The 27,981-nt window shown below is 43.2% G+C and overlaps 1 protein-coding gene across 2 annotated transcripts in view; it reads right to left on the bottom strand.

Moving 5' to 3' along the window:
* The window catches only part of MTHFD1L (methylenetetrahydrofolate dehydrogenase (NADP+ dependent) 1 like), a 598,574-nt gene that overhangs the window by 517,302 nt on the left and 53,291 nt on the right, over nt 1–27,981 (bottom strand). For both annotated transcript variants that reach the window (XM_063917907.1, XM_063917906.1), the window contains exons 5-7: nt 11,290–11,408; nt 10,460–10,560; nt 483–622 (exon numbers count right to left, since the gene is read on the bottom strand). In XM_063917907.1, the coding sequence (XP_063773977.1) occupies nt 483–622; nt 10,460–10,560; nt 11,290–11,408 (360 nt within the window). The remainder of the gene's footprint in view (nt 1–482; nt 623–10,459; nt 10,561–11,289; nt 11,409–27,981) is intronic.

Here is a 27,981-nt window from a genome sequence, read left to right as displayed (position 1 = left end):
GTGTTTGTTGTACATAAAATTAACGTACCCATGGGATGCATTTAAACTAGATGCCTATGCTACTTTTGCCAAAGTGACTAACCCTGCCTTCTAACGTCTGGATAAACGATTGCGCTCATCACTTTGTACCAAATGCTGCCCTGTAATCCTTTTATTAAGAGACAAAGTGAGATTACAAGATTTACTATAAACTGCTGTTTAAAGTTCTTTTTCATATGGACACAATGCATGCAGATTCCACCCCACACCTGTTGTTGGTAACGTTTCCTGTGTTTTACTGTTGGATTTGAACAAACAAGGAGCAAAAAAAAAAAAGTGTTACCCAAAGCCAAGCACAACAGCATCTGCAATCTATACAATGTTGAACCTACTGTAGCTATACATATTATGTATACACATGAAGGATAGTGTAAAATGTACAACAGCTGCAATGAGCAGATAGGAGGTTGCAGCTGTTCTACACTGCAAGCCTAGCACTGTACCTTGGTCTGCAGCTGCTGCGACTGCCAGGAGCTAACATGGGACAGTGCACCTCTCTTCTGTAGCAGACACTGCAGGGGAGCCTCCAGGGAACCATCAGCTCCGACAATCAACACATTTTTCCCCTCTAATGAGCCATGTGCTACAAAAGTAAACAGAGCATTTAAAAATATGTGCACATGACATTCTATATTAAAAATACAAATGAAACAATTTAATATAAATATATAAATAAATAAAAAAAGGGAGAGAAAAAAAACGCTGCCAATCTTAAGTAAAATAGATTATAATACGCAACCACATATGCAGTACTTGTCATTTGTTACTTGCATAGGTCTATTCAATGCATGTTGGATACTCTCCGACGGATCCGACAGGTCAGTATTCAATTAGCGGACATTTAGGATTTTGGGCGTTTTCGACAATGCTGATCTGACTTTTTTTTTTATTTTTATTTTTTTTAAGTCGGAGCAGCATTGGCGAAAACCGGCAAAAAGCCTGTCGGAATTGGCCGCTAATTTGACAAAACACGTGGATCCGCGGCTAATCTGATCCACGTGTTTTCCGACAAGTCGGAAAGACGGCAAACTATTTGAATAGGTCGTGGAAACCGCCGGATTTCCGACTTGACGGCAATTCAGACAGGCATTGAATAGACCCGACAGTGGGCAAGTGCAAGCAGTATTAGGCTACAGAGTCACCCCCTCCCCCCCCACCCAAAAAAAACAAAAATCAAACAAACCCTGTGCCCCCTGTGTAGTGCAACCCTGTGCCCCCTGTGTAGTGCAACCCTGTGCCCCCTGTGTAGTGCAACATGGTTTAGTCATGGCTGCTAACTGCAAATCAGCTGACTTATGCCTATGATCGTAATAAAGGCGCACTTTCAATAGAGCCACATGCTTTGCAGTGTAAAGTGCACCACAATATTAGTTTGAATTAACATTGGGAGTATTTTACGGCTTAATTTTAGACATTTTTCACCATTTGTTTTCTAACCATATTTTTGCACATTTAATTACATTTATTCAGCTACATATACACTCTAAATCACCCAAGCTAAATGTATATTTTCATCCGAGAGAGCGAGGGGTAAATTTACTAAGATGTCATGGGAGTTCTATTTAAGATAACCAGATTCTACTTCTCATTTATCTAGCAGCTTCTAGAATACCTGTAATCAGATCGGTTGCTATGGGCAACATCCCATCTTCAATAAAACTCCCATCTTAGTAAATTTACCCCTGAATGTTTCTTATTTAGATGTAAATTCTAAAAAAAAAAATAATAATAATAATAATAATAATAATAATAATAATTGCCGGTGGGCTTCATAAAAGCCCCAGGTTCTAACATTTATACAGATGTGTCCTCTTATACTGTAGCTGTGATGAGTAAGCATCGCAATACACAGGTAGTATAGAAGCAATAGTTTGCTTGTCCCCATACTACGCACATCAGAGTTGAAATCAAACCCGAAGACAGTACTAGTGGCTAGTTAGCAAGTTGAAGCAGGAAACCCATGCCGAGAGTGGTATGGGAACAGAGAGGGTGGAGTCTGTAGTCACAAAGAGGGGAATTCAATTGCGCGCAAGGTTAAAAACCTCATGACCAGTTTTGGATTATCACAGGTATCAGCACTCCCAACACACACAGTAACCAGTTTAAAAAAAAAAAAAAAGGCTGCAGGGTTTTCCCACTGGGGAGGGGGCTGCTGGAAGTCTTTAGGACTGCAGGGAGATGTAGTTCTCCCAGTTGCTGCCTCCATTGGGGTTGGGGGGTTTTGGTCATACACACAGATTCTCATGCGCGCACGCACACACACACACACACACACACACTCTACTACACTCACCGCTGCAGCAGGAAACCCGGACCCAGACACCGGATGAAAAGACACAGATTCGGAAGTTGAGTAACTGCTGACAAATTAAGCTAATTGGAAACTTCCAATTGTTTAATTAGTCATCAGTGAATGCAACCGGGGTCCCAGAGCAAGTCCAGATGATTTTTCCTAAAATTAACAATTTAAGGAAAAATCAGACCTGCTCTTGGGGTGCGTGAAAAAAGATGCCGTGATTTCTATAGAAATTGCCATGTTTCATTAACACTCCTGTAATTGAATAGCAAGACCCCGCGGCTGTGGGAGAAGCCCCACGCTGCTGGGTTATTTACATTTCCTGATGGCAATTACATACCTCACCAATAGTGCAGGAGGACATCTGTGTGCCTGATTCAGATGTGGACAGAGTAGCTATTGCCGCTGCTTGCATGGAAGCTTTCTGCGATAGCACTAATATGGTAATGCAGCACTAAGCATTACACCTCTTGAATGCTTTAGTGATCCAAGCTGTGCTCTAGGACACAGCATCAATCATCTGCAACAAAGAGGCCATGAAATCTCCATCTTCCAACAGAGAACCTTGCCTCATCATTCCATCACAATGGTGGCAGCATGCCTCAGTTTTGGGAAAATAGGAATATAATACCTACCAGTAATTCCTTTTCTCATAGTCCATAGTGGATACTGGGGTTCTGTACTTTAGTACCATGGGGTATAGATCTGGTCCACTGGAGCCTGGCACTTTAAAAGCTGTGTGTGTGTGTGTGTGTGTGTGTGTGTGTGTGTGTGTGTGTGGGCTCCTCCCCTATCTGCCCCTCTTACCACACTCAGTCTAGAAAACTGCCTGAGGAGACAGACATACCACGAGAGAAGGAATAATACAACAGTGGTGAGGCAACAAGCCAACACACAACCATAACCGAAAGGAGGGTGCTAACCAGAACAGAGGATATCAACACCAACCGAACCAGGATAGCAAGGCTGTCTCAAAAACAAACTGGGACCACAAGGGCGGGCCAACCAAATACTTACATAGGTAAGCAGGATTGAAGCACTGAGGCGGGCGCCCAGTATCCATTACGGACTACGAGAAAAGGAATTACCGGTAGGTATTAAATTCTTATTTTCTCTAACGTCCTACTGGATAATGGGGTTCTGTACTTTAGTACCATGGTGAAGTCCCAAAGCTCCCAAACAGGTGGGAGAGTGCGGACACCCCTGTAAAACCGCCTTTAGGCAACAATTGAGGCCTATCTTCATGAAAAATCAAATAAGGGCTCTTACAGGATAAGGCCCCTTATTCAGACATGTCTGGCAGACGCCAATGCCAATAACATCACCGTCTTCCAGGTGAGAAATTTCAACTCCACCCTATGTAAGGGTGCAAACCAGTCCGATTGAAGAAAGGATAGAACCACATTGAGATCCCACGGAGCCATGGGAGGTAAAAAGGGCGGTTGCATATGAAGAACATCTTTAAGGAAAGTTTGTACTTCCGGCAATAAGGCGAGTTGCTTCTGGAAGAAAATAGAAAGTGAAGAATCTGTACTTTGATAGAGCCTAAACGTAGGCCCAGATCCAGTCCCGCTTGCAGGAAAAGTAGAAAACGACCGATTCTAAACTTCACGGGAGACACATTTCCACACCAGGAAACATACTTCTTCCAGATACAATGATAATGTTTGGACGTCACCATCTTCCTTGCTTGGATCATGGTAGAAATAACCCCGGGAGGGAAGACCCTTTTTTTTTTTCTAGAATCTCCATCTCAACTTCCAAGCCATCAAACGTAGCCGCTGTAAGTCTGGATAGACGAACGGACCTTGTTGAAGAAGATCCTTTTGGAGCAGTAGAGGCCAGGGATCCTCCAGAGCCATGGTTAGGAGGTCCGAGTACCACGCCCGTCGAGGCCAATCTGGGGCAATTAGAATGATTTCCCTTCATAGTCTTTTGAGAACTCTTGGGATAAGCGGTAGAGGAGGGAACAGATACACAAACTGATACGGCCAAGGCATCGTCAGCGCGTCCACTGCTACCGCCTGGGGATCCCTCATTCTGGAACAGCAGTGGCATAGCTTCTTGTTGAGACGGGAAGCCATCAGGTCTATCTGCGGACAGCCCCACCGGTGAATTAAGTGTTGAAACACCTGGGGATGTAGACCCCATTCCCCTTGATGGAGGTCGTGTCGGCTGAGGAAGTCAGCTTCCCAGTCATCCACTCCTGGAATGAATATGGCTGAGATGGCCCTTGGGTTGGCCTCTGCCTAGGGGAGGATTTTTGATACTTCTCGCATCGCTGCTCTGCTTCTTGCTCCCCCTTGTCGGTTTATGTATGCCACCACTGTGGAGTTGTCCGATTGAACCTGGATCGCCCGATCCCTCAGGAGATGAGAAGCCTGCAGAAGAGCATTATAGCTTGCCCTGAGTTCCAGGATGTTTATTGGTAGAGCAGATTCCTATCTTGGCCATATCCCCTGAAACTGGGCCCCTTGAGTCATAGCCCCACAACCCCGAAGGCTGGCATCCGTTGTCAGTAGAATCCACAAGTGGATATTGAAACTCCAGCCTTCCACCAGGTGAGGAACTTGTAGCCACCATAACAGAGAAATCTGGGCTTTCAGACATAAGGTCAGTTCCTGATGCATGTGAAGGTGAGACCCCGACCATTTGTCCCGCAGATCCAGCTGAAATGGTCGGGCATGAAATCTGCTGTACAGGATTGCCTCATTAGCAGCTACCATTTTGCACAGTAACCTGATGCAAAGATTTATGGATACCTTGCAAGGACTGAGCACCGAGCGAACCATAGCCTGGATAGACAAGGCCTTGTCCCTCAGGAGAAACACCTTTTGAGACACTGTATCCTGTATCATTCCCAGGAACTGAAGACGTTGGGTCGGTTCCAGGTGAGACTTCTGAAAAATTAGGCTCCACCCATGATCCGTAAGTAGGCGAGTCGTCAGATCGATGCTATGCAGCAGACGCAGCCTTTATTAGGAGATCATCCAAGTAGGGGACTATGTTGACACCCATCCTGTGCAGTTGCAGCATCATCTCCGCCATGACTTTGGTGAAGACCCTCGGAGCTGTGGATAAGCTGGTTCAAGGTGGGGCGTACCAAACAGTCTGGTTTGGGAACGACAAAAAGACTGGAGTAAAAACCCCTATTGCGTAATGGAAGAGGTACTGGAACCACCACCCCTGTTCGCAAAAGTTTCTGAATAGCCTATTGCTGCGGGTAAAGGTGGTAAGCCTGACTTGAAAAATCTGTGAGGAGGGAGTGTGTGAAATTCCAGCCGGTATCCTTCGAAAATGAGGTCCCTCACTCAAGGGTCCCGGCAGGACTCTGCCCACACGTGGGAGAAGCGTTGAAGGCGAGCACCTACCTGAAAGTCGCCTTGCTGCTGGGAACAACAGTCACACGGAAGGCTTAGCGGCAGGGGATCCGATGGTCTGGTCCAGGGAGACAGCAGTGGCTTACCTTACGGGACTTACCACAAAATTCTCTGGAAGAGGTGAAGACCCCTCGGCCCCTGCATCTGAACCTTGCCGCACGAAAGGACTGCAAGGAGGGTCCTGTGTAAGAACGTCTAGCAGGTGGCGCAGCCGACGGCAAATAGGTAGACTTATCCGCCGTTGCTTGGGAGATCCATTTATTTAATTTGTCTCCAAACAGGGCATCACCTGTAAAGGGAAGATTTTCTACACCCTTTTAGGAATCAGAGTCTGCCAACAACTGACGAAACCACAGAGCTCTGTGCGCCAAAACAGCCATAGCAGAAGTGCGGCCATTTATCTTACACAACTCCTTAATAGCCTCACTCATAAAATTTGCAGCATCCTGTATATGTTGCAGCAGAGTAATGACCTCATCCCGGGGCAGAGAGTCTAAACTGTCAATAACAATATCAGACCACTTGACTACCTCCCTGGAGTGTGGTCTCAATTTTATGGTCAGCTGGCTCTTTAAGGGATATAGCCCCTGGTACAGGCAGCACCAATTTCTTAGACAGTCTGGATAAAGATGTATCGAATGATGGGGGGGTTTCCCATACCTTTCTGCCCTCAGCTGGGAGGGGAAAAGTAGTTAAAAACCTCTGAGGAATTTAACATTTTAAAAAATGTTATCAGGGTTTAACCAAGGTCTTTGGTCTAACATTAAAGTACAACTCCTCATCTGGTTCTGCCTCCTGATCCAGTATATGAAGAACCTCTCTTACAGCAAAAATGAGAGCCTCCACCCCAGGGGACAGAGAGCTGTCCTCATCCATATCATCATCATCCACATCAGGCTGATCAGAATCAGACTGGAGCACCTGAGGCAGTGAGCATTTATGTGAAACCAATAGAGGCAGTGGCGGATTTAGCGGGGGGCGATTAGGGCGAACGCCCCCCCTACACATACCGGCACCGGGATGGAGGCCGGGTCCCGCCGCGGTGTTGAGAACGAGGTGGAGAGCGGTGCAGCGCGGCGGGGGAAGGGGAGAGAGAGAGAGCGTCCTGACGCGCATACAGCGGCTGAGCGGCCTCTGTTCTGACCACGCCCCCTCCTTCCTGTACGCGCGTCAGGACGCTCGCTCTCTCTCCCCGTCCCCCGCCGCGCTGCACCGCTCTCCACCTCGTTCCCAATGCCGCGGCGGCACCCGGCCTCCATCCGACTCCTCATGCTGCTGGCTGCAGCAGGTGTCACTGTCAGTGTATGCCATGTCTCCTACCCTCCAAACTAAAGTAAGTGTGTGTGTGTGCCCCCTCTGTGTTTCATGTCTCCCCCCTCCGCTCCTAGCTAAAGTGTATATGTCCCTGCATTATTTTGGCTCATTCAGTGTACTGTAATGTGAATTTCGGCTCATTCTACATGCTGTAATGTGAATTTCGGCTCATACATTGTGCTATAATGTGAATTTCGGCTCATTCAGTGTGCTATGATGTGCATTTCGGCTCATTCAGTGTGCTATGATGTGCATTTCGGCTCATTCAGTGTGCTATGATGTGCATTTCGGCTCATTCAGTGTGCTATGATGTGAATTTCGGCTCATTCAGTGTGCTATAATGTGAATTTCGGCTCATTCAGTGTGCTATAATGTGAATTTTGGATCATACTGTGTGCTACAATGTGAATTTCGGCTCATTCAGTGTGCTATAACGTGAATTTTGGCTCATTCTGCGTGCAATAACGTGAATTTCGGCTCATTCAGTGTGCTATAACGTGAATTTCGGCTCATTCTGCGTGCTATGATGTGCATTTCGGCTCATTCTGCGTGCTATGATGTGCATTTCGGCTCATTCTGCGTGCTATGATGTGCATTTCGGCTCATTCTGCGTGCTATGATGTGCATTTCGGCTCATTCTGCGTGCTATGATGTGAATTTCGGCTCATTCTGCGTGCTATGATGTGAATTTCGGCTCATTCTGCGTGCTATAACGTGAATTTCGGCTCATTCTGCGTGCTATAACGTGAATTTTGGCTCATTCTGCGTGCTATAATGTGAATTTCGGCTCATACAGTGTGCTATAATGTGAATTTTGGATCATACTGTGTGCTACAATGTGAATTTCGGCTCATTCAGTGTGCTATAATGTGAATTTTGGATCATACTGTGTGCTACAATGTGAATTTCAGCTCATACAGTGTGCTTTAATGTGAATTTCGGCTCATTCTGCGTGCTGTAGAAACAGAATTTGTCGGCAGATAAGAACCACTTGGCCCATCTAGCCTGCCCCCTTTTTTTTTTTTACATTATTTTTTATCTTTAACCTTATCTGATCCTTATTTCTTTGTAAGAATATCCTTATGTCTATCCCATGCATGTTTAAATTGCCCTACTGTCTTAGCCTCTACCACCCCTGATGGAAGGAATGGCGATTCGCCAGTCTGTATCACCAGTGCGCAGGGTTCTCTCCACTAACTGGCAACATTTTATTAGTAATGGCAACAATAGGAAATTTAGAAGCGAACGGGAAGGGCATTACTAAGTGGGAGGGGCTATGATTAGGGGGAGGAGTCATAATTCTTAAACCGCCCCCCCTAAAAGTTAAGTCTAGATCCGCCACTGACTAGAGGGGTCTGAGAAGCCTTTCTGGCATCTGCTGCTTTGGCCACACAATCAATAGAGTGTTTTAACACTTGTCTCTTTTTTAGCTGCAGCTAATTCTGAATTTACATTCTGAATCATGCTTTTAAAACTGTCCAGCCAGCAGGTGCCTGCGAACTGTGTCCCTGTGGAGATAAGGAACATTGTTCACGCATGAGCGACCCCGCTGAAGACTGGGCTGAGTTACAAGCAGCACACAGAACCATGTCAACAGACATTTTACACAACTGTAATACAGCGCAGTCCACTGACCAACACCCCTCACAGACCCTAGAGAGCCCCTGGAGTGACACTGAGAAGCGGACACCAGCACAAAGAACACAGGAGTAAAATGTGTAACGTAAGTGTATGACCTGACAATAGTGCAGCGGCCCTGCCGCTGGCGTGCTCCCCCCTTCTATGGCCCCGTGGTACCAGTACAGAGTCTTGTAGCAGCGTGGATCACCGGAGGAGCAGCATACATGCGGCCTGAATGATCCGCAGCAGCAGGAAATGGCACCTTCCCGCCTCAGGTCCTGCACCGGGAAGGCCCCACCCCCTGTAATGGCACGTGGTCCCCGAGTAAGATTATACTGCCCACGTTATTTACACATCAGAAAATGTATACAGTGCACACAAAGCCTTCAGTGACAGTGAACACTGTGGGGCATCAGCCCTGAGCCAGTTTGTCCACGGCGTACACCGCAGCTCTGGGCCTGTGACCACCGCGTGATTTGCCGCCAGACTGCACAAGGGACTTACCAACCGGGACCTCGGTGCACTACTATTGTGTGGGCATAATGTGTGAGGCACTACTACTGTGCGGCATAACGTGTAAGGGGCACTATTACTGTGTGGCATAATGTTAAAGAGCACTACTACGGAGCACTTGAACTGTGCTGACAATGTGTAAGGGGCACTACAACTGTGCGGCATAATGTGTATAAGGGTTACTAGTGTGAATGAGACACTACTGTGTGATCATGCCTCTTCCCCACGAGTGTGCACTGCCCCAATTTAAAATATAAGGAGGGGGGTATGCACACACCCTTACTTTTCCTGAGGTACCCCTTCATACACCCCTGATAAGCCCTGAAAGATCTAGACGCAAATAAGATGGGGGACAGATCCACAAAAGGTATGCATTGTTGTACAACCGTATGTTTCTGGTTTATAGACTTCGTATTTAGCTACAGTATATGGTGGAGTATCACTGTCAAAGTAGTTATCTCAATCTATAGTGCCACCTTACATTCTTCTCCACATACGAGCATAACCTTTCACCTTACATGAAAAAGATAACCGCATCCATGCAGACATAACCTATGGGGTCTCCCCAATTTTTTGTAAACTATATTTTTCCACTTGTCCAAGTTTCCATAAATCAGGCATTCCAAACCTTGGTCCTCAAGGCATACTAACAGTCCAGGTTTTAGTGACCACAGTTATTTTGATTTAACCATCTGTGCTCAAACCTGGATACCACTAAATCGCTGTGCCTTGAGGATCGAGGTTGGAAATGCCTACCATATATGGTACGACAGACATTTTTTTATTTCTAAATATGCTACAAAACAAGAGCCCTTTTTGTCCAGGAAAGGTTACATTGAAATCACAAAAATGTCATTACTCCTGGAGTATATACATTTATCTTCATTTTAAAAAGGTATACAACAAATGGCTTTCTTAAAGCGAGTTACTGAATACTTAGCTAATCTGTTCTTTATGGTTAAGCAACACAAAAACTAGGTAAATAGGGCACGAGTTTAATTTGCCGGCTGTCGGGATCCCCGGCGGTCAGCATACAGACGCCGGAATCCCACCAGCCAACAATGCCACCAGCCGGAATCCCAGCGCACCAGGGCTATTCCCACTTCTGGGTGTCCACGACACCCATAGAGTGGGAATGGATCCTGTGACAAGCGCAGCAAGCAACCGAGCCTGCAAGGGGACTCTTAGCACTTGTCCCACTGCTGGTATTCTAGCGGCTGGGATGCCACTGTCAGGATATGGACAGCTGACATCCAGTCTGCCAGTAAACCATACTGAATCAATATATAGGCCTTACCCATTTGTTCTATCAGTTCTATGACACCACTGGCTGTAGGGGAAATAAAGCCTTCTTCAGCATTGCTACGGACCATCTTCCCCAAGTTGACATCAGTGACACTGAAGGTAAAAACAAACAAAAAAATATATATATGTATATAACATACAGTTGAAGGGAAAAAAACAAAATTAATTCTGGGTTATCGACAACAATCTCCTTTCATTAAATTCTTTCTGCTACTGTCCAAGTGCAGGGGCAGCTGATCCGGAAAGCAGCTGCCGCACAATCAGTATCACTGCTACAGAAATAGCTTTCACTTGGTGCTGGTTCTCATAACCCTGCTGGGAAGGAGGTCAAGGGGTTGCGAAAAGGGATAAGAGCGGATCCCTTCCTCGTCACAGCGCGACCGTGGTCTGTGCGCATGCATAACCTCAGTCTGTAGGTTGGGAACCGGCGTGCATCACTGCCATTTCCCAGTGATACGGATTGCTGGGACGGCAGCTTTTCGAAGCAGCTGTCCCTGCAATTTAGCAATATTGAATAGCTCTGGGTACCTAAGTATCCGCCGCTGCAATTCACAGTGAGCTGGATACTTAATTATCAGTGGCCACATGGTCCCAATAATGAGTAGGCCCCTAAGAATTCATTCAGTAGCTGAGCTCCCTAAATATACTGAGCTGTTTCCGTCAATTGTATGAATATGGTGGGAAACAGCACATTTCTTCACACTACAAATGAGTGGAGATGGGATGGCACAGGACAAGAATCCCACTCCCTACCAGATAGACAAATGAGGCAGAAAATATTGAAAATAAATAAGACAAAACTAAGTCTACGTATATTTTTACCCATCCACGTCTTTGTCCGGTCTCACTGCATTAAGTACTCTAACACTGGGTTCAGCCAAATGGAGAACCAGCCCGTGCACTTTTGGATCTTCATTAAGTTTCAAGATTTCATCAATAATCTGCAACAGTAAATAAAATAGTACTGTTATATACAGTTATCCCACGAAAAGGTAACAGAAAATTAAGTCTGAAGATATTAAGCTGTTAAAACAACAGTGTTTCTAACTTTTAAAAAGTTAAAGAATGATCTTCATTCCCATTATAGGGAAAAAGGACTTCTAGCAAACCATATACATCAGGGTGTAGAGTTGGATCTTGATCCGAGGCACCAACAGGCTAAAGCTTGGACTGTTCCCAGGATGCCTTGCACCGCCTCCTAACTAACCCCGCCTTCGAACACTGTAGCTCAGTTTCGTTATCCAGTCGAATGCAGTAGCAGGTGAAAGAGAAGGCAGATGTTAGTCACATAGAATTACATTCTCACGACAGGAGAAGGGACCAGCGGCTAATGCCATACAAACCCAAAGAAGCTATGTGCATCAGGGTGGGCGCCCTGTGGAACCCAATGTACCTTGCAGAAAGAGATTTAACTATGGTAAGTCTACCATAAATCTCCTTTTCTGCAGCAGGGTACACTGTGTTCCAAAAGGAATACACCGGGGATGTCCTAAAGCAGTGCCTCATGGGAGGGGACGCACTGTAGCGGGCACAAGAACCCGGCGTCCAAAGGAAGCATCCTGGGAGGTGGAAGTATCAAAAGGAATAGAACCTAATGAACGTGTTCACTGAAGACCACGTAGCCGCCTTGCACAATTGTTCAGTGGACGCGCCTCGGCGGGCCGCCCAAGAAGGTCAAACATACCGAGTAGAATGGGATTTAATAGCAGCAAGAGCTGGAAGACCAGCCTGTGCATATGCTTGTGCAACCACCATTCTAATCCATCTGGCCAATGTTTCATCATTCACAGACCAGCCACGTAACTACGGAGAGCCCGTTCCACATCCAAAGATAGCACTTTGGAGGACAAACCAGAATAGATAAAAGCAGGAACCACAATCTCTTGGTTAAGATGGAAGGATGACACCACCTTAGGTAAATAACCAGGGCGAGTTCTAAGAACTGCCCGGTCACGGTGAAAAAATCAGAAAGAGTGGACAACAGGACAAAGCGCCTAAGTCAGACACCCTCCTAGCAGAGGCAATAGCCAGCAGAAACATGACCTTAAGTGTAAGATATTTAAGGTCCACAGACTCAAGAGGTTCAAATGGAGACACTTGTAGGGCATTCAACACAACAGATAGATCCCATGGAGCCACAGGAGGGAATCCGTAAAACACCATGACTGAAAGTATGAACGTCAGGAATAGACACAATTTTTCTCTGAAATCATACAGACAAGGCAGATATATGAACCTTGAGGGAGGCAAGGCAAATGCCTAAGTCTAGACCTTGTTGCAGAAAAGCCAAATAAGTCTGGCAGCGCTGAATTTGTATGCATCGTAATTCTTAGTAGCACACCAGGTGAGTAAGAATTCCAGACCCTATAATAAATCTATGCGAGAGCCGGTTTGCGGGCCTTCAGCATAGTTTGGATAACCGCCTCGGAGAATCCTTTGGTCCTCAGGAGTGAAGCTTCAAGAGCCACGCCGTCAAAGCCAGCCTGGCCAGGTCTGGGTAGACTCAAGGGACCTGAACGAGGAGGTCTGGGCATTGAGGAAGTAGAAGAGGAAGCGCTACCGAGACCCTGCAGGTCTGAGAATCAATGCCATCTGGGCCACGCTGGAGCCACTAGAAGTAATATTCCTCCTTCTTGCTTGAACTTCCGTAGTACCCTGGGTAGGAGTGACACTGGAGGGAACACGTATGGCAGCCGAAAGTTCCATGGAATTGCCAGTGCGTCCACAAACGCTGCTTGAGGATCCCTTGTCCTTGATACGAAGACCGGAACCTTGCGATTGTGTTGAGACTCCATCAGGTCTACATCTGGTAGGCCCCACTTGTACACTAGGAGTTGAAAGACTTCCGGATGAAGACTCCACTCTCCGGCGTGAACGTCCCGACGACTGAGGAAGCCCGCTTCCCAGTTGAGGACTCCAGGAATGAACACTGCCGATATTGCTGGCAGATGGCGTTCCGCCCAACAAAGGATTTTTGACACTCCCAACATTGCCATGCGGCTTCGAAAGCCGCCTTGATGATTTATGTATGCCACCGTGGTGGCGTTGTCGGATTGTACTTGAACAGGCCTGTTCTGTATCAGAGGCAGGGCAAGAGTCAAGGCATTGAAAACTGCCCACAATTCCAGAATGTTTATCGGGATATTCCTCCTTGGTCCACCGACCTTGGAGAGAGTGCTGCTCTAACACCGCACCCCAACCCTGCAGGCTGGCGTCCATAGTCAGTAGGACCCAGTCGGGGATCCAGAAGGGACAGCCCCTGCTCAGCTGCCCATCCTGTAGCCACCAGCTCAGTGACAGACAGACCTCCGGAGTCAAGGAGATCATTTGAGACCTGACCCGATGAGGCAAGCCGTCCCACTTCGAAAAGGATCAACCTCTGCAGAGGGCGAGAATGAAATTGAGCGTACTCTGCCATGTCGAAAGCAGACACCATGAGGCCTAGTATTTGCATCACCGGAGTTTATCAACACTCTCTGGTGAGAGAGGAAGCATCTGATCTTGTCCTGAAGTTTCAGGACCTTCTCCGGAGACAGAAACAGTCTTTGGCTGTGCGTGTCCAGCAGTGCCCCCAGGTGCACCATGCTCCGAGCAGGAACCAGCGAGGACTTCTTCCAGTTGATGAGCCACCCGTGGGCTTGCAGGAATTGTACCGTCAGTTCCAGATGTTGGAGGAGAACCTCTTGGGAGTTCGCCAGGATCAGCAAGTCGTCCAGAGACGGCAGGATCCCGATACCCTGACGGCGAAAAAGATCAGTCATCACGGCCATGACCTTGGTGAAAAGCAGAGGGGCCGTGGCTAATCCAAATGGCAGAGCCTGGAATTGATAATGTAGGTTGCCAATTGCAAACCGCAGTTATTGCTGATGCAAAATGGCAATAAGTATATGCAGGTAAGCATCTTGTATGTCCATGGATACCATATAGTCCTCGGGTTCCATGGCCAGCACAATAGAGCGCAGGGTTTCCATACAGAATTTTGACACTCTCACAAATTTGTTCAAAGATTTGAGACTGTATATAGGCCGGAAGGACCCGTTGGGTTTCGGGACTAGAAACAGAGTTGAGTAGTATCCTCTGCCTAGCTGGGACAAAAGTACCGGTACTACCACTCCTGTGTCCAGGAGGGATCGTACAACCAGGTGTAGAGCCTGCGCTTTCAACCGATACGAAGGAAGAATAGTCGTTCAGAACTGGCGAGGGGGACGTCTCTTGAAAGAGACAACTTCTCGCACCCATGTGTCTGGGCGAATTGTAGAAGTTGGTCTCCCACCCTGGGATCCCCCAGGAGGAGGTCCGCCCCGTCATGCAGCAGGCTTGTCCTGTTTGTAAGCAGGCTGACAGGCAGCCCAGGATTGTTAAGATTTGGGCTTAGTGGCTTTGGAAGTAAGAGCCTGTCTCGAGTACGTCTGACCCTTCGCTCTTCTGGAGGATGAAAGGAACGAAAAGTGGTACTCTCAGCCTTCCGAGCAGAAGGAGTAGTACTTGGGAGAAACGCAGTCTTGGCAGACGCCAAGTCCGTCAAAATTTTGTTCCGATACTCCCGAAAGAGGATGTCTCTCTTAAAAGGGAACACCTCCAGGGTCTTTTTGGAGTCCAGGTCCACCTTCCAGGACCTTAACAGAATACGGCGAGCCAGTATAGACGTGGTAGACGCCTTGGCCGCCATAACACCAGCCTCCGAGGACGCCTCCAGAATATAGCGGCAGGCGGTTGTAATATGAGACAGATATTGTCTGGCCGTGTCAGATATATCCTGAGGTAGCTCTTCCTCCAATGCCTGAACCCATGCTTCAATTCCTCTAGCGGCCCAGGAGGCTCAAATCTATGTACAGTCCCGGCAAGGGAGTAAATCGACTTCAGGCATCCCTCCACACGCTTATATGTCGGCAACTTCAGTGAGGTGACAGTGCTGACAGGCAGAGTAGATGACACCACAAGACGGGCGACATGAGAGACTCTACGGCGGTGGATTTTCCCATTTGTTACTCAACTTAGCAAGGATGGGATAACGAGCTAGCATCTTTTTAGACAGGGGGAAATTTCTTTCCCGGAGAGGACGAGGATTCCTGACATATGTCAATTAAATGGTCAGAATGCGGTAAGACTACTTTCGCAACCTTCTGACGTTTAAACTTATCAGGTTTCTTAGACGCAGTAGTGGGACTTACCTCATCATCAATTTGTAGAACCAGATTAATAGCCTCCACTAGGTCAGGGACATCAACCCGAGTTGTAGGTTCCTCATCAGAAGTAACTGATTCAGTGTCTGACGGATCACTATATGCCCCATCTTCATCAGAAGAATTATCTGAAATGTTAGTGGATTGTGAGGAGGAAGCGGCCCGCTTAGATGACCTCTTGACCCCAGCAGGGAATGAGGTAGGCTTTTGTACCACCAAAGATTGATTTAATTGTTGTATCTGGGTAGACAGAGTGTCTGCCCAGGGTGGATTAACTATAGGGACAATCTACATAGTAAAATAGTATTCGAGGTTGAAATGAGGCAAAATGCCCTTCGCGTTCAACCTGGATTTTGTATTAAGTTGAGTTGATTTTAAAGTACCTACTGAAGAACGTTTTATGGCTAGTTAACAACTGCAAATCATTTTACGCCCAGATTAACCACTTCAATATTTTAAATGTTGTAACCTTGGATATCCTTTTCAATCAGAAATTCATCCAATCCCCTTTTAAATGCATTTACAGTGTCCACCATTACCACCTTCCCTGGCAAGGAATTCCAAATCCTTATTGCCCTAACAGTGAAGAACCTTTTCCTCCGTTGCGTGCAGAATTTTCTCTCCTCCAGCTTCAGCGAGTGCCCACGTGTCCTAAACAGAGTTCTTTCAATAAATAATTCCTCTGATCCTGTGATTGCAATGGCACAGGAGGTACCACAGGGGGCATAAGACGTGACACCAGCATATGCAACATACTAGAGAACGCTTGCCAAGGTGGCTCCTGAGTGACTACGGGAGCTGCAGGCTGACTGGGAGATGTATGGCAAACCATCAGTTATAACTTCCCACTCAGGTAAATCCATGGTCCACGCCCTACATGATGCTTAAGTGCCCGCGGATTTCCCACCCTGCGTGGCAGACATGATAGTAGATGTAGCTGCAGAGCTAAACAGTACAAAATAGCCAGACAAAAACAATACCTGCAAATAACCCCCTTATGTTATGTGACACAAACAGAGGATTAAAGCGGTATGATGTGACTGAAACACACAGTAAAAACACACTAAATAGTATATACTGTGTAACACTATATATGAGACCCTGACGCACCTAGCCCCACCAGGGTACAGAATACAGTGATAGCAATAGGTGGGATACACTAATGAAATACACACACCAGCTACAGGCACACTCAGTCACAGTTACAATGCATAAATTAATTCAAACATTAAAACTGCACTGGACTATTAAAATCACATATAAATATATGTATACACAGATGTAACAATGCACAGTAGATACTGGATGTATATCTCAGAACACTTGTACTAAATGTTCAGGCAGAAGCACACTTGTTCTTAACTAACACTGTCTAAAATGACATGTAGAATACTTAAGTGACTGTAAAATCACAGCGCTGATGAGGCAGGCGGACTTAGCCCAGCAGTCCTGGAGACCAGACGCAGCTATGTGAGAAAATGGCACCGAAATCTCAGTCATGGAGTGAGGGAGAGTGAAATAACAACCTGCGTGCCCCATCACCACCCCTCGTGAGGATGGGTACATGGTCGATAATGCGGTAACGTAATGTTGACAGGTTATGCTTAGCCGTAGCAAAGTGCCTTGCTACCGGCTGTTCACTCGTGCCCGAGGATACCGTGGTCTTGGTAGTGCATCTCTAGCAACGATGTCAGCTGATAAGCCTGAGACATTACAACAGAGGATAGCTTTGGAAACAGGAATCTGAAGCTGAAGCTATTTTGTTTTCTGATGATATAGAGCAACACAGGAAAATTGCAGCACCGCAGGATCTATATAATGATTTATTCCGTCTGAAAAAGAGAGAGAGACAGACTATTTCTATCACGGCTTAACGTTGTCTAATTATTATAAAGAGAAAAAGATCCCGAGGGGGTTTAGGATAAAAAACTCCCCAACTATAGGACGCCATAGTGCTGATTTTTGCCGTAAATGGACATCTATTTTAAATAAATGTTCTTTTGATCTGTTACTCCTAATCATTGATGAGTCGAAAAGAGAAATTGAAACATCTAAGGCAAAAATCAGTGCTTTTGAAAGCATGCATTTACCAGCATTAGTGGCAGATAAACAGTGCGATTGGTTGGCTAAATTAAGCTCCCAGTTTGAAACATACAAGAATGATTTGATTAAATTTAAGACTGAGAAAAAAACGTATGGAAGATCTTGACTATGAACAGCAACGCGTATATGCATGGTTAACAGGAGCGTACCCTAGCTCTGACCGAAGGCCATTATTTAGACGCACTCTGCAAAGAGCACGATTCTCGGATGATACAAGTACAACAGAAAGTGAAGGAGAGAGTTTACAATCTTCTAGAAGCAAAGGTCGGGTGTCACCAATACGCACAAGAGCCCGTTTTTTAGGCCACAGTTCAAACGAACAAGGCGAGGAAAACAAAACGAAAGGGAAAGGAAGAGGAAAGAAACCACCGAAGGGTCGCAAGACCTAATATTTAACTTATCACATAGGACATTGACTGAATGTGAGTTATCAGTCCTGAAAAGAGGATTATCCTTTGTGCCCACTGTACCATTTGACAATACCCAGTGGAAAGTGGAACTTTTCAAGTTGAACAGGAGTATTAGACTTAAGCACTATTTCTTAGATCAGCCTCAGGTTTCCTCAGACATTCCCTTACAATTACAAAGACTTCAGCCGTCATCTGGTTTTGATCCAGTGAATTCTAATGCATCTTTGAAAACGTTTACCAGAATGTTTGACACAGCTGTAGCTAACCATCCCTCTAGCAAAAAACCTATGTATCATAATTTGTCTATTAAAGAGAGAAAAGCATTAAAATAAATTTAGCTTCGTATGATGATGTAGTGTTTAGACAAGCTGATAAAGGTGGTGCTTTGGTTGTGTTAGATTTAGGCGATTATAGGGCTGAAGTGGCTAGACAGCTAAGCGATACTTCGACGTATAAGAAGTTAAATGGTGACCCTACTATGAGCTTTAAATTGGAGCTGGATACTTTGTTGAATTCAGCATGTACACAGGGTTTTATTACTTCTGTTTTGAGAAAAGCATTGGAGGTACAATTTCCTATTAGACCGTTGTTGTATATAATTCCCAAATTACACAAGGATCCGGTCCATCCTCCAGGGCGGCCTATTATTGCCGCTAGAGGTTCTTTATACCAACTCATCTCTGTCTATTTAGACTCATTAATGCAACCCTGCGTACAGGCTAGACCTACATTTTTGAAGGATACTAATACCCTTCTAAAGTCACTGAGAGAATTGCCTCCTCTACCCATTGGGTGTGTGTTATGTTCGGTGGATGTAAGTAGCCTGTATACTTGCATACACCACCAGATGGGTGTGCAGGCTGTGAAACATCTGCTTGTTGATAACCCTTTGTATAAGGGCCCGACATTGGAATTGTTTCTTGAGTTATTACAACTGGTTCTTACTAGAAATTATTTTACTTTTGATGGTGTATTTTATCTGCAGGTATCTGGCTGTGCGATGGGGTCCTATGTGGCCCCATCGTACGCCAATGCCTTTATGTTTGCCATCGAGCAAGAACTGTTTTTTGATGATCAAGCCATAGCCGCTAATATCTTTGCCTACTATCGCTATATTGATGATCTGTTCATCATATGGCAGGGCACAGCACAGGACTTTAAAGATCTTATTGATCATAATGGGAGGGACAACCCGGTAAAATTGACGTATACCCTTGATGAGAACAGTGTGAATTTTCTTGATGTCACACTGACAAAAACTGGCGATAGATTAGTACCCTCATTATTTACTAAAAGCACTGACAGAAATAATATCCTTGTAGCTAGCAGTGTGCATCCTGTGGCTTTAAAAAGCGCCCTGCCTTTTTCCCAGTTTTTGAGAGCATTGCGTATATCAGGTGATAGAACAAAAGGGATTGAACAATTGGACAAGATGTACAATAAGTTTCTACTAAGGGGTTACAGCAAGTCTATTTTACACAATTCTAAGCAAAGAGCCTTAGCCATCCCGTACGATCAATTGCTGTCGTATAAAACAAAGAAAAAAACACTCAAAAGGCACATTTGGGTTAATAAGTTTAACCATATGTCCTCTGAAATAGCTGGGCAGGCGAAACGCTTATGGCCAATTTTAACATCTGATAAAGAGTTTAAATTTTTGGAGCAAACCCCTCTAATGACATGCTATCAACGAGGAAAAAGCATTAGGGATTTTATGGTCCATAATGATGTCACACAGTTGGGTAAAAAGCAGAAACAGACATTTTTGGGCAAACCAAAAAATGGTTGTTTTTAATGCCCTCATTGTACCACCTGCAGCTATTTATTGACTGGGGCGACATTTTGTCATCCATTTTCAGGTTACAAATTCCAGATTAAAAATTTTCTGACATGCACTACCCGTTTTGCGATTTATACCATCACCTGTCCCTGTGCCATGCTATATGTAGGCAAAACTGAATGTACTTTCAAAGAGAGAATGACCCAGCAGCAATAGCCTCGGGCACGAGTGAACAGCCGGTAGCAAGGCACTTTGCTACGGCTAAGCATAACCTGTTAACATTACGTTACCGCATTATCGACCATGTACCCATCCTCACGAGGGGTGGTGATAGGGCACGCAGGTTGTTACCATTGGAGTCAAGGTGGATTATTAAATTAAACACCTTATCTCCTAATGGGCTAAATGAATCCTTGGGTATCCAATGTTACCTGTAAGTTATCTATTTGAATGGTTAGAGTTAGCAGTCATGGGATCCGGTCTGAAGATAGACAGTGTCTAGGTCGACAATGTTTAGGTCGACCACTAAAGGTCGACAGTCACTAGGTCGACATGGATGGAAGGTCGACAGGGTTTCTAGGTCGACATGTGCTAGGTCGACAGGTCTAAAGGTCGACATGAGTTTTTCACATTTTTTTCTTTTTTTGAATTTTTTCATACTTAACGATCCACGTGGACTACGATTGGAACGGTAAAGTGTGCCGAGCGAAGCGGTAGCGGAGTGAAGGCACCATGCCCGAAGCATGGCGAGCGAAGCGAGCCATGCGAGGGGACGCGGTGCACTAATTTGGGATCCCGGTCACTCTACGAAGAAAATGACACAAAAAAAAAAAAAATCCTCATGTCGACCTTTAGATCTGTCGACCTAGCACATGTCGACCTAGAAACCCTGTCGACCTTCCATCCATGTCGACCTAGTGACTGTCGACCTATAGTGGTCGACCTAAACATTGTCGACCTAGACACTGTCGATTTGATGAACCACACCCAGCAGTCGTAGTACTTTTATCCGTTTTAAATCGGCATGCTGCTAGTGATGTTTGACGATAATGAATTATATTCTGATGTTATGGTATTTTTTATGCATACCTATGTTGTATATTATTATTGAATGAAATTTGCTCTGGGACACACGTTAACTATGGGATGACAGCCCTGCTGTTTATCTTGTATAGATTTGTCAGTTATCACGAACGGTGTATGTTATTTGGTGAAGGTTACCATGGTGATCGGGCCGAGACGTAATTTCCTGGGAGGTGGCTACAGTGGCCGGAAGCTGGGAACAGACGCGAGGCATGGTGTTGGTGTCGGGTATATATGGTGGTGAGAACTAAGTGTTTATTATGTATACTGCTTGACAAAAGCGCTGAAACGTTGCATACAAGCCCGTGTGACTGACTTTTCATTGACCGGAGTGCCAGTGTGTGTGTGTTATATATATATATATATATATATCTATATATATATATATCTATATATATATATATATATATATATATATATATATATATATATATATATCTATCTATCTATCTATCTATCTATCTATCTATCTATCTATCTATCTATATATATATATATATATATATCTATCTCTATCTATCTATCTATCTATCTATCTATCTATCTATCTATCTATCTATCTATATATATATATATATATATATATATATATATATAGGAATGGTGAGGTTTCCCCAGGGCGCTAGTGAATCCCTTTGGTATATCTAAAGTTATCACTTATAATGAAAATTCATATCTCACTTATACTGAAATTTCATTAAAAATAGATTATATTTATTTAATAAAATACAATGGAATACATTGTGTCACAATATGTCTACAGTGACCATCGACAAAGTTTTGTACAGATATTAATGTTGATAACAGTACATTTCAATCACAAAGCAACAGAATGATTGATCTTCCTCGAAGACAAGGCAAAACACCGCTGTCTTAACCCAACGCGTTTCGTCCTACGGACTTCATCAGGGGTTGTACTTATACTCTAAACAATGCAGAAAGTATTTTATAAATATATCGTTTTAATAATCAACAATGTACTTATATTTTTTGCGGTTACAATTTATACATACCAAAGGATCACTATATGGATAAGCAACTTAACGTATCTTCAATGATACATAAAAACACTTAAAAGTGATATCGTACTAGATCTCACCACATGGAATATCTGTAAATTTAAACAATAGGAAAAACGAATGAGGAGGGGTGTAGGATAACAAAACTGAATAATAAACATATGATGTTTCCTTTTTGGTCTATGTTCACATTACACTCTAAATTTGGTCCATTGATTATGGGAATTTATTGTTTTCGTCACTTACAAGCTAGATGGAGCTATTCGAGATGTTTTATCATATTCATCATTTGTAAACTAAAACGGGGGGGTGTATCTTGTCCAAATGATATATTTATACATACCCATTCAGCAGATGATTAGATGTTATTCATTCTACTGAGCCAAATTATAATGGGAAAGGATGCCTTCATTAACCAAGAATCTGGGATTATTAGCCAGATGTATGGCTAATAATCCCAGATTCTTGGTTAATGAAGGCATCCATTCCCATTATAAAATTTATTATGGATATAAAGGTTTATATATGTTACCTTGTCCTTTTTATATTTGATACGAATTAATACCGGTGGAACTCTTTAGTACATATTGATATTTATCTAGATTAGAGCTGGAGTGGATTAAAGTCCATATCCTTATTTTTCTTTTTCTACATATTTTGCTCCATCATAGGTTCATTCACAGTTTTCTGATTTGTGTAAAATTCACGCTTGGATGTGAAAAGCTGCTCTATTTATTAATTTTCAACGCAATTGGTATGTATGAAAAATTATGGGTCAACATTTTTAATGTGTATTATACCCATATAATATTGGAAATGTGTTTTCCATTATAGGTTTAAAACACAATTGCTTTCAGAAATAACATAATTTGGCTCAGTAGAATGAATAACATCTAATCATCTGCTGAATGGGTATGTATAAATATATCATTTGGACAAGATACACCCCCCGTTTTAGTTTACAAATTATGAATATGATAAAACATCTCGAATAGCTCCATCTAGCTTGTAAGTGACGAAAACAATAAATTCCCATAATCAATGGACCAAATTTAGAGTGTAATGTGAACATAGACCAAAAAGGAAACATCATATGTTTATTATTCAGTTTTGTTATCCTACACCCCTCCTCATTCGTTTTTCCTATTGTTTAAATTTACAGATATTCCATGTGGTGAGATCTAGTACGATATCACTTTTAAGTGTTTTTATGTATCATTGAAGATACGTTAAGTTGCTTATCCATATAGTGATCCTTTGGTATGTATAAATTGTAACCGCAAAAAATATAAGTACATTGTTGATTATTAAAACGATATATTTATAAAATACTTTCTGCATTGTTTAGAGTATAAGTACAACCCCTGATGAAGTCCGTAGGACGAAACGCGTTGGGTTAAGACAGCGGTGTTTTGTCTTGTCTTCGAGGAAGATCAATCATTCTGTTGCTTTGTGATTGAAATGTACTGTTATCAACATTAATATCTGTACAAAACTTTGTCGATGGTCACTGTAGACATATTGTGACACAATGTATTCCATTGTATTTTATTAAATAAATATAATCTATTTTTTATGAAATTTCAGTATAAGTGAGATATGAATTTTCATTATAAGTGATAACTTTAGATATACCAAAGGGATTCACTAGCGCCCTGGGGAAACCTCACCATTCCTATTTACAACCTTAGTACCCCGTCTAACAGGGGGTACTTCCCCTAAGGTGCAGCTGTTTATTTATAGCGCGATAAAGGTCTTATTTCTTCTCTACAATATATATATCTATATATATATATATCTATATATATCTATATATATATATCTATATATATATAACTAGATCTATATATATCTATATATATCTATATATATATATATATATATATATATATATATATCTATATATATATATATATATATATATATATTAATGTTGAAATACTCAGTCTCTGCGCAAATAGTCCGAATGTTTCCAGAGTTAATTCCTCTCCTGCTTTTTTAAAACTCCTCCACGTGCAGCTACATCCAGCTCCAAGCCAATGGAGCAGAAAGGTATTGTTGCTAGGAAATTAGGAGAGCGCACTGTTAAGTTAAAAAGACGGAGCAGAGCAGAGCCGTGACGGTTTTTAAGTTCATGCCGTGTTTGTCTTCTATAACTGAGATGTACGTTACTATTACATTTTATCCATAAAGATATAACTTTTTAACTTACCAGTGGCGCTCTCCTAATTTCCTAGCACACACACACATAATATATATATATATATATATATATATATATATATATATATATATATATATATATATATTTTTTTTTTTTTTTTTTATTATATATATATATATATATATATATATATATATATATATATATATATATATATAGTAATATCGGCAGCACTCGGCGGAATGAAGACACAAAGAGTCAGGATGAACTGCAACGTTTCGATGTGTATTTTACATCGTCATCGGGCAAACATAATACAATAACCAAACTCTGCTCACCTTATATCCCCACCATGTGTAGCACTAACCACGGCGTCCGGAAACAGGAAGTTTGACGCCCAGAAATGACGTCATCGCTCCCCGTCCGTAACCATGGTATCAACATGTAAATATAGTGAAAATAAAAAACAGCAGCAACAGAGAGTATCGCACAGACTTAGGAAATTTCCTAAGTCTGTGCGATACTCTCTGTTGCTGCTGTTTTTATTTTCACTATATTGTTTACATGTTGATACCATGGTTACGGACGGGGAGCGATGACGTCATTTCTGGGCGTCAAACTTCCTGTTTCCGGACGCCGTGGTTAGTGCTACACATGGTGGGGATATAAGGTGAGCAGAGTTTGGTTATTGTATTATGTTTGCCTGATGACGATATAAAATACACATCGAAACGTTGCAGTTCATCCTGACTCTTTGTGTCTTCATTCCGCCGAGTGCTGCCGATATTACTTGCTGTTCATTTTGGACTCCTTGCCGGGGAGTTTCTACGGTTGGCACCGGGACTATCATTTATGAAAAGGTGTGCTGCCCCACAGACTGTGTTGTATATTTGGTTTGCCGCAGGGGCATCCCTAATTGGGCTATAGCACCCTGTATTTCTATCATTGGATTGATCATCAGGACTCTGATTCCTTTTTCACACATTGTGTGTTTTTAATCATGGCGGAGGGAGGTGAGCACATTGGAGGTGAGCACATTGAAGATGCAGTATATGAAGCCATTAATTTGGCTAAAGTTACAAAAGGTACCAGTTTGACTTTTTCAGAATCTGAGGCTGATGGGATTCTGGTTTAAAGATGCCTTTGGTGATGAGACAGAGAAATCTGTGGAACATTTGTTTCGTGACATTTTAAAATTGAAACAGTGTGAGCTGGACTTTTATTACCATGGGGTGACACTAAGTAATTATTATAAAGAGAAGATGATTCCACGTGGCTTTAGGGTCAAAAACTGCCCCACTATTGGCAGACATAATGCTACGTTCTGTAAACGTTGGATTGCCATACTGAATAAGTGCAGTTATGATCTCATGTTACTTGTTATAGAAGAAGCAAGCAGGGAGCTGACGGAGATACGTGAGAAAATTAAAAGCTTTGAAACTTCATTTAATGGTATTTTGGAAGCAGATAAGGACACTAAGTGGTTGGAGAAACTGGATAAACAGATTGCAGTATACAAGCACGATTTGGTTCAGTTTAAGCGTCATAAATTAAATAAAGTAACAGCTGACTATGACCAGAATAATGTTTATCTATGGATAGGATCGGAGCGCAATAAGAGGCCATATCATAATAGGAGACGACCGTACAGGCCCAGGGAGGACTCTTATTCTTTACCTGAAAACCCGACCACCAGTGATTCTGATTATAATGATGTTTCTAATAGCAACACTACCGCAGCGATCCCTTTAGGTGTTCTGACCCGCATGCAAATCTGTGGCGGCGGACGCGCCGGGGGGGGGCGCAAAACGCGGTCGAGGAAGGCCAGGAAGACCACCCCTTCAAAGGAGAAAGTAATCTTCAATTTGTCCTCTCGTGTTCTGACAGGGACTGAACTGAAGGTTCTTGGTTTAGGACTATCGTTCGTTCCTACTGTACGTTTTGATGAATTTAAATGGGAGGTGGAACAATACAAATTAAATAGACAACTCTGTTTACATGAACATTTTCATGGCTCTAAGGCCCATGTTGGTAATCTTGGTAATAGTGAACGTGAGCCTCTTCCTGCACAATTGCAGAAAAAATCGTCTTTTGATCCTTATACTACTAATATGTCTATTAAAACTTTTTCTCGCATGCTTACACACAATGTTGGTACAGCTATTGATAATAATCATGTTTATGCACATGGTTCCAATAATCTATCTGCAGCTGAATTTCAGGCACTTAAGAATCTTGCCAGTTATAATGATATTATTATCCGTCCCGCCGACAAAGGCGGGGCAATCGTTGTTCAAGATCTTGCAGATTATAAATCAGAGATTATGCGACAATTAGCCGATACTTCAATATATAGATTGTTGGACCATGACCCCACCACAGAATTTGCTTTGAAATTATCTAAAAGGTTGTCCCGTGCAGTCAATGATGGACACATTTCCCAGTCACTATGTGACGCTCTTCTACCTAAATGGCCTGTTACACAAAGATGCATCTTGTCCTCCGGGACGTCCTATCATTGCTGCCCGGGAGTCACTATTTCAAAATTGCTGTGTATTTAGATAGTCTGTTGCAACCGTGCATCTTGGGACATCCAGGTTATTTACTTGATACGACCAGTTTTTTGAACAAATTGGCAGCAATTGATACTGTTCCATGTAATAGCTTTTTGTGTAGTTTGGACCTATCTAGCTTATATACCATCATTCCCAATCCGGATGGTATTGCTGCAGTACGCCATCTACTAATTGATAATCCTTTATATATTGGACCGGATATAGACCTGTTTTGTGATCTCTTGGAAATTATATTGACATGCAATTTTTTTATTTTTGATGGACATTTTTATCTGCAAGTCTCCGGTTGTGCGATGGGGTCCAATGTGGCCCCATCGTACGCCAACTCATACATGTTCCGGGCAGAACAGGATATTTTTTTCAGCAACATCAATATTTCAGATAAAATATTTTTTTACGTTCGGTATATAGAGGATTTATTTATGATTTGGACAGGTACTAAAGAACAGTTAGTGTCATTTGTAGAGGAACACAACAGGTCTGATAGTCCTATTAAATTCTCCTGTGATGTCAGTGACAAGTCTATTAATTTCCTTGATGTTATGGTTACAATTGAGAATCAACATATTTCCACTAATCTTTTTATTAAGAATACCGATAGAAACACTTTGTTACACTCCACCAGTTTTCACCCAAAATCCTTAAAATACGGACTTCCTTACTCACAGTTTATTAGAGCTTGTCGCATTTGCAGTAATATCAAGGATGCATGTGCCCAAATTGACATCATGATTGATACATTTTTGGCTAGAGGATATTCTTTGCCACATTTAATTTCGGCCAAAGAGAAAGCTTTGGGTAAATCCCGGAGTGATTTATTACACACTAATAGGGTGAATACCTCAGACAAGTGTCTACCGTGGGTTAATCACTTCAATGTGTGTAGTAATTCGATCAAATCTGTGTCCAAGCAATTGTGGCCAATAGTGAGTACTGATCAGGATCTGAATCTTGGTGATAGACGACGCATGCCATGCTATACCAGAGGACGGAATATCCAAGATTGGGTTGTCAAGACTGATGTCTCTAATATGTCTAACACCATTAGCTCTCAACATTTTCTGAGCCGACGTAATGGCTGCTATAAATGTGTCAATTGTGTCACCTGTCGGTATTTGATAGCTGGAGACAGCTTTTGCCATCCATACAGTGGAAAAAAGTTTTTCATTAGACATAAAGTGACCTGCACGACTAAA

The sequence above is a fragment of the Pseudophryne corroboree genome, chromosome 4 (genome assembly GCF_028390025.1).
Source record: "Pseudophryne corroboree isolate aPseCor3 chromosome 4, aPseCor3.hap2, whole genome shotgun sequence".
Taxonomy (NCBI): Eukaryota; Metazoa; Chordata; class Amphibia; order Anura; family Myobatrachidae; genus Pseudophryne; species Pseudophryne corroboree.
Note: the sequence above shows the minus strand (reverse complement) of the source record. Positions and strands in the feature narration are given on the sequence as shown.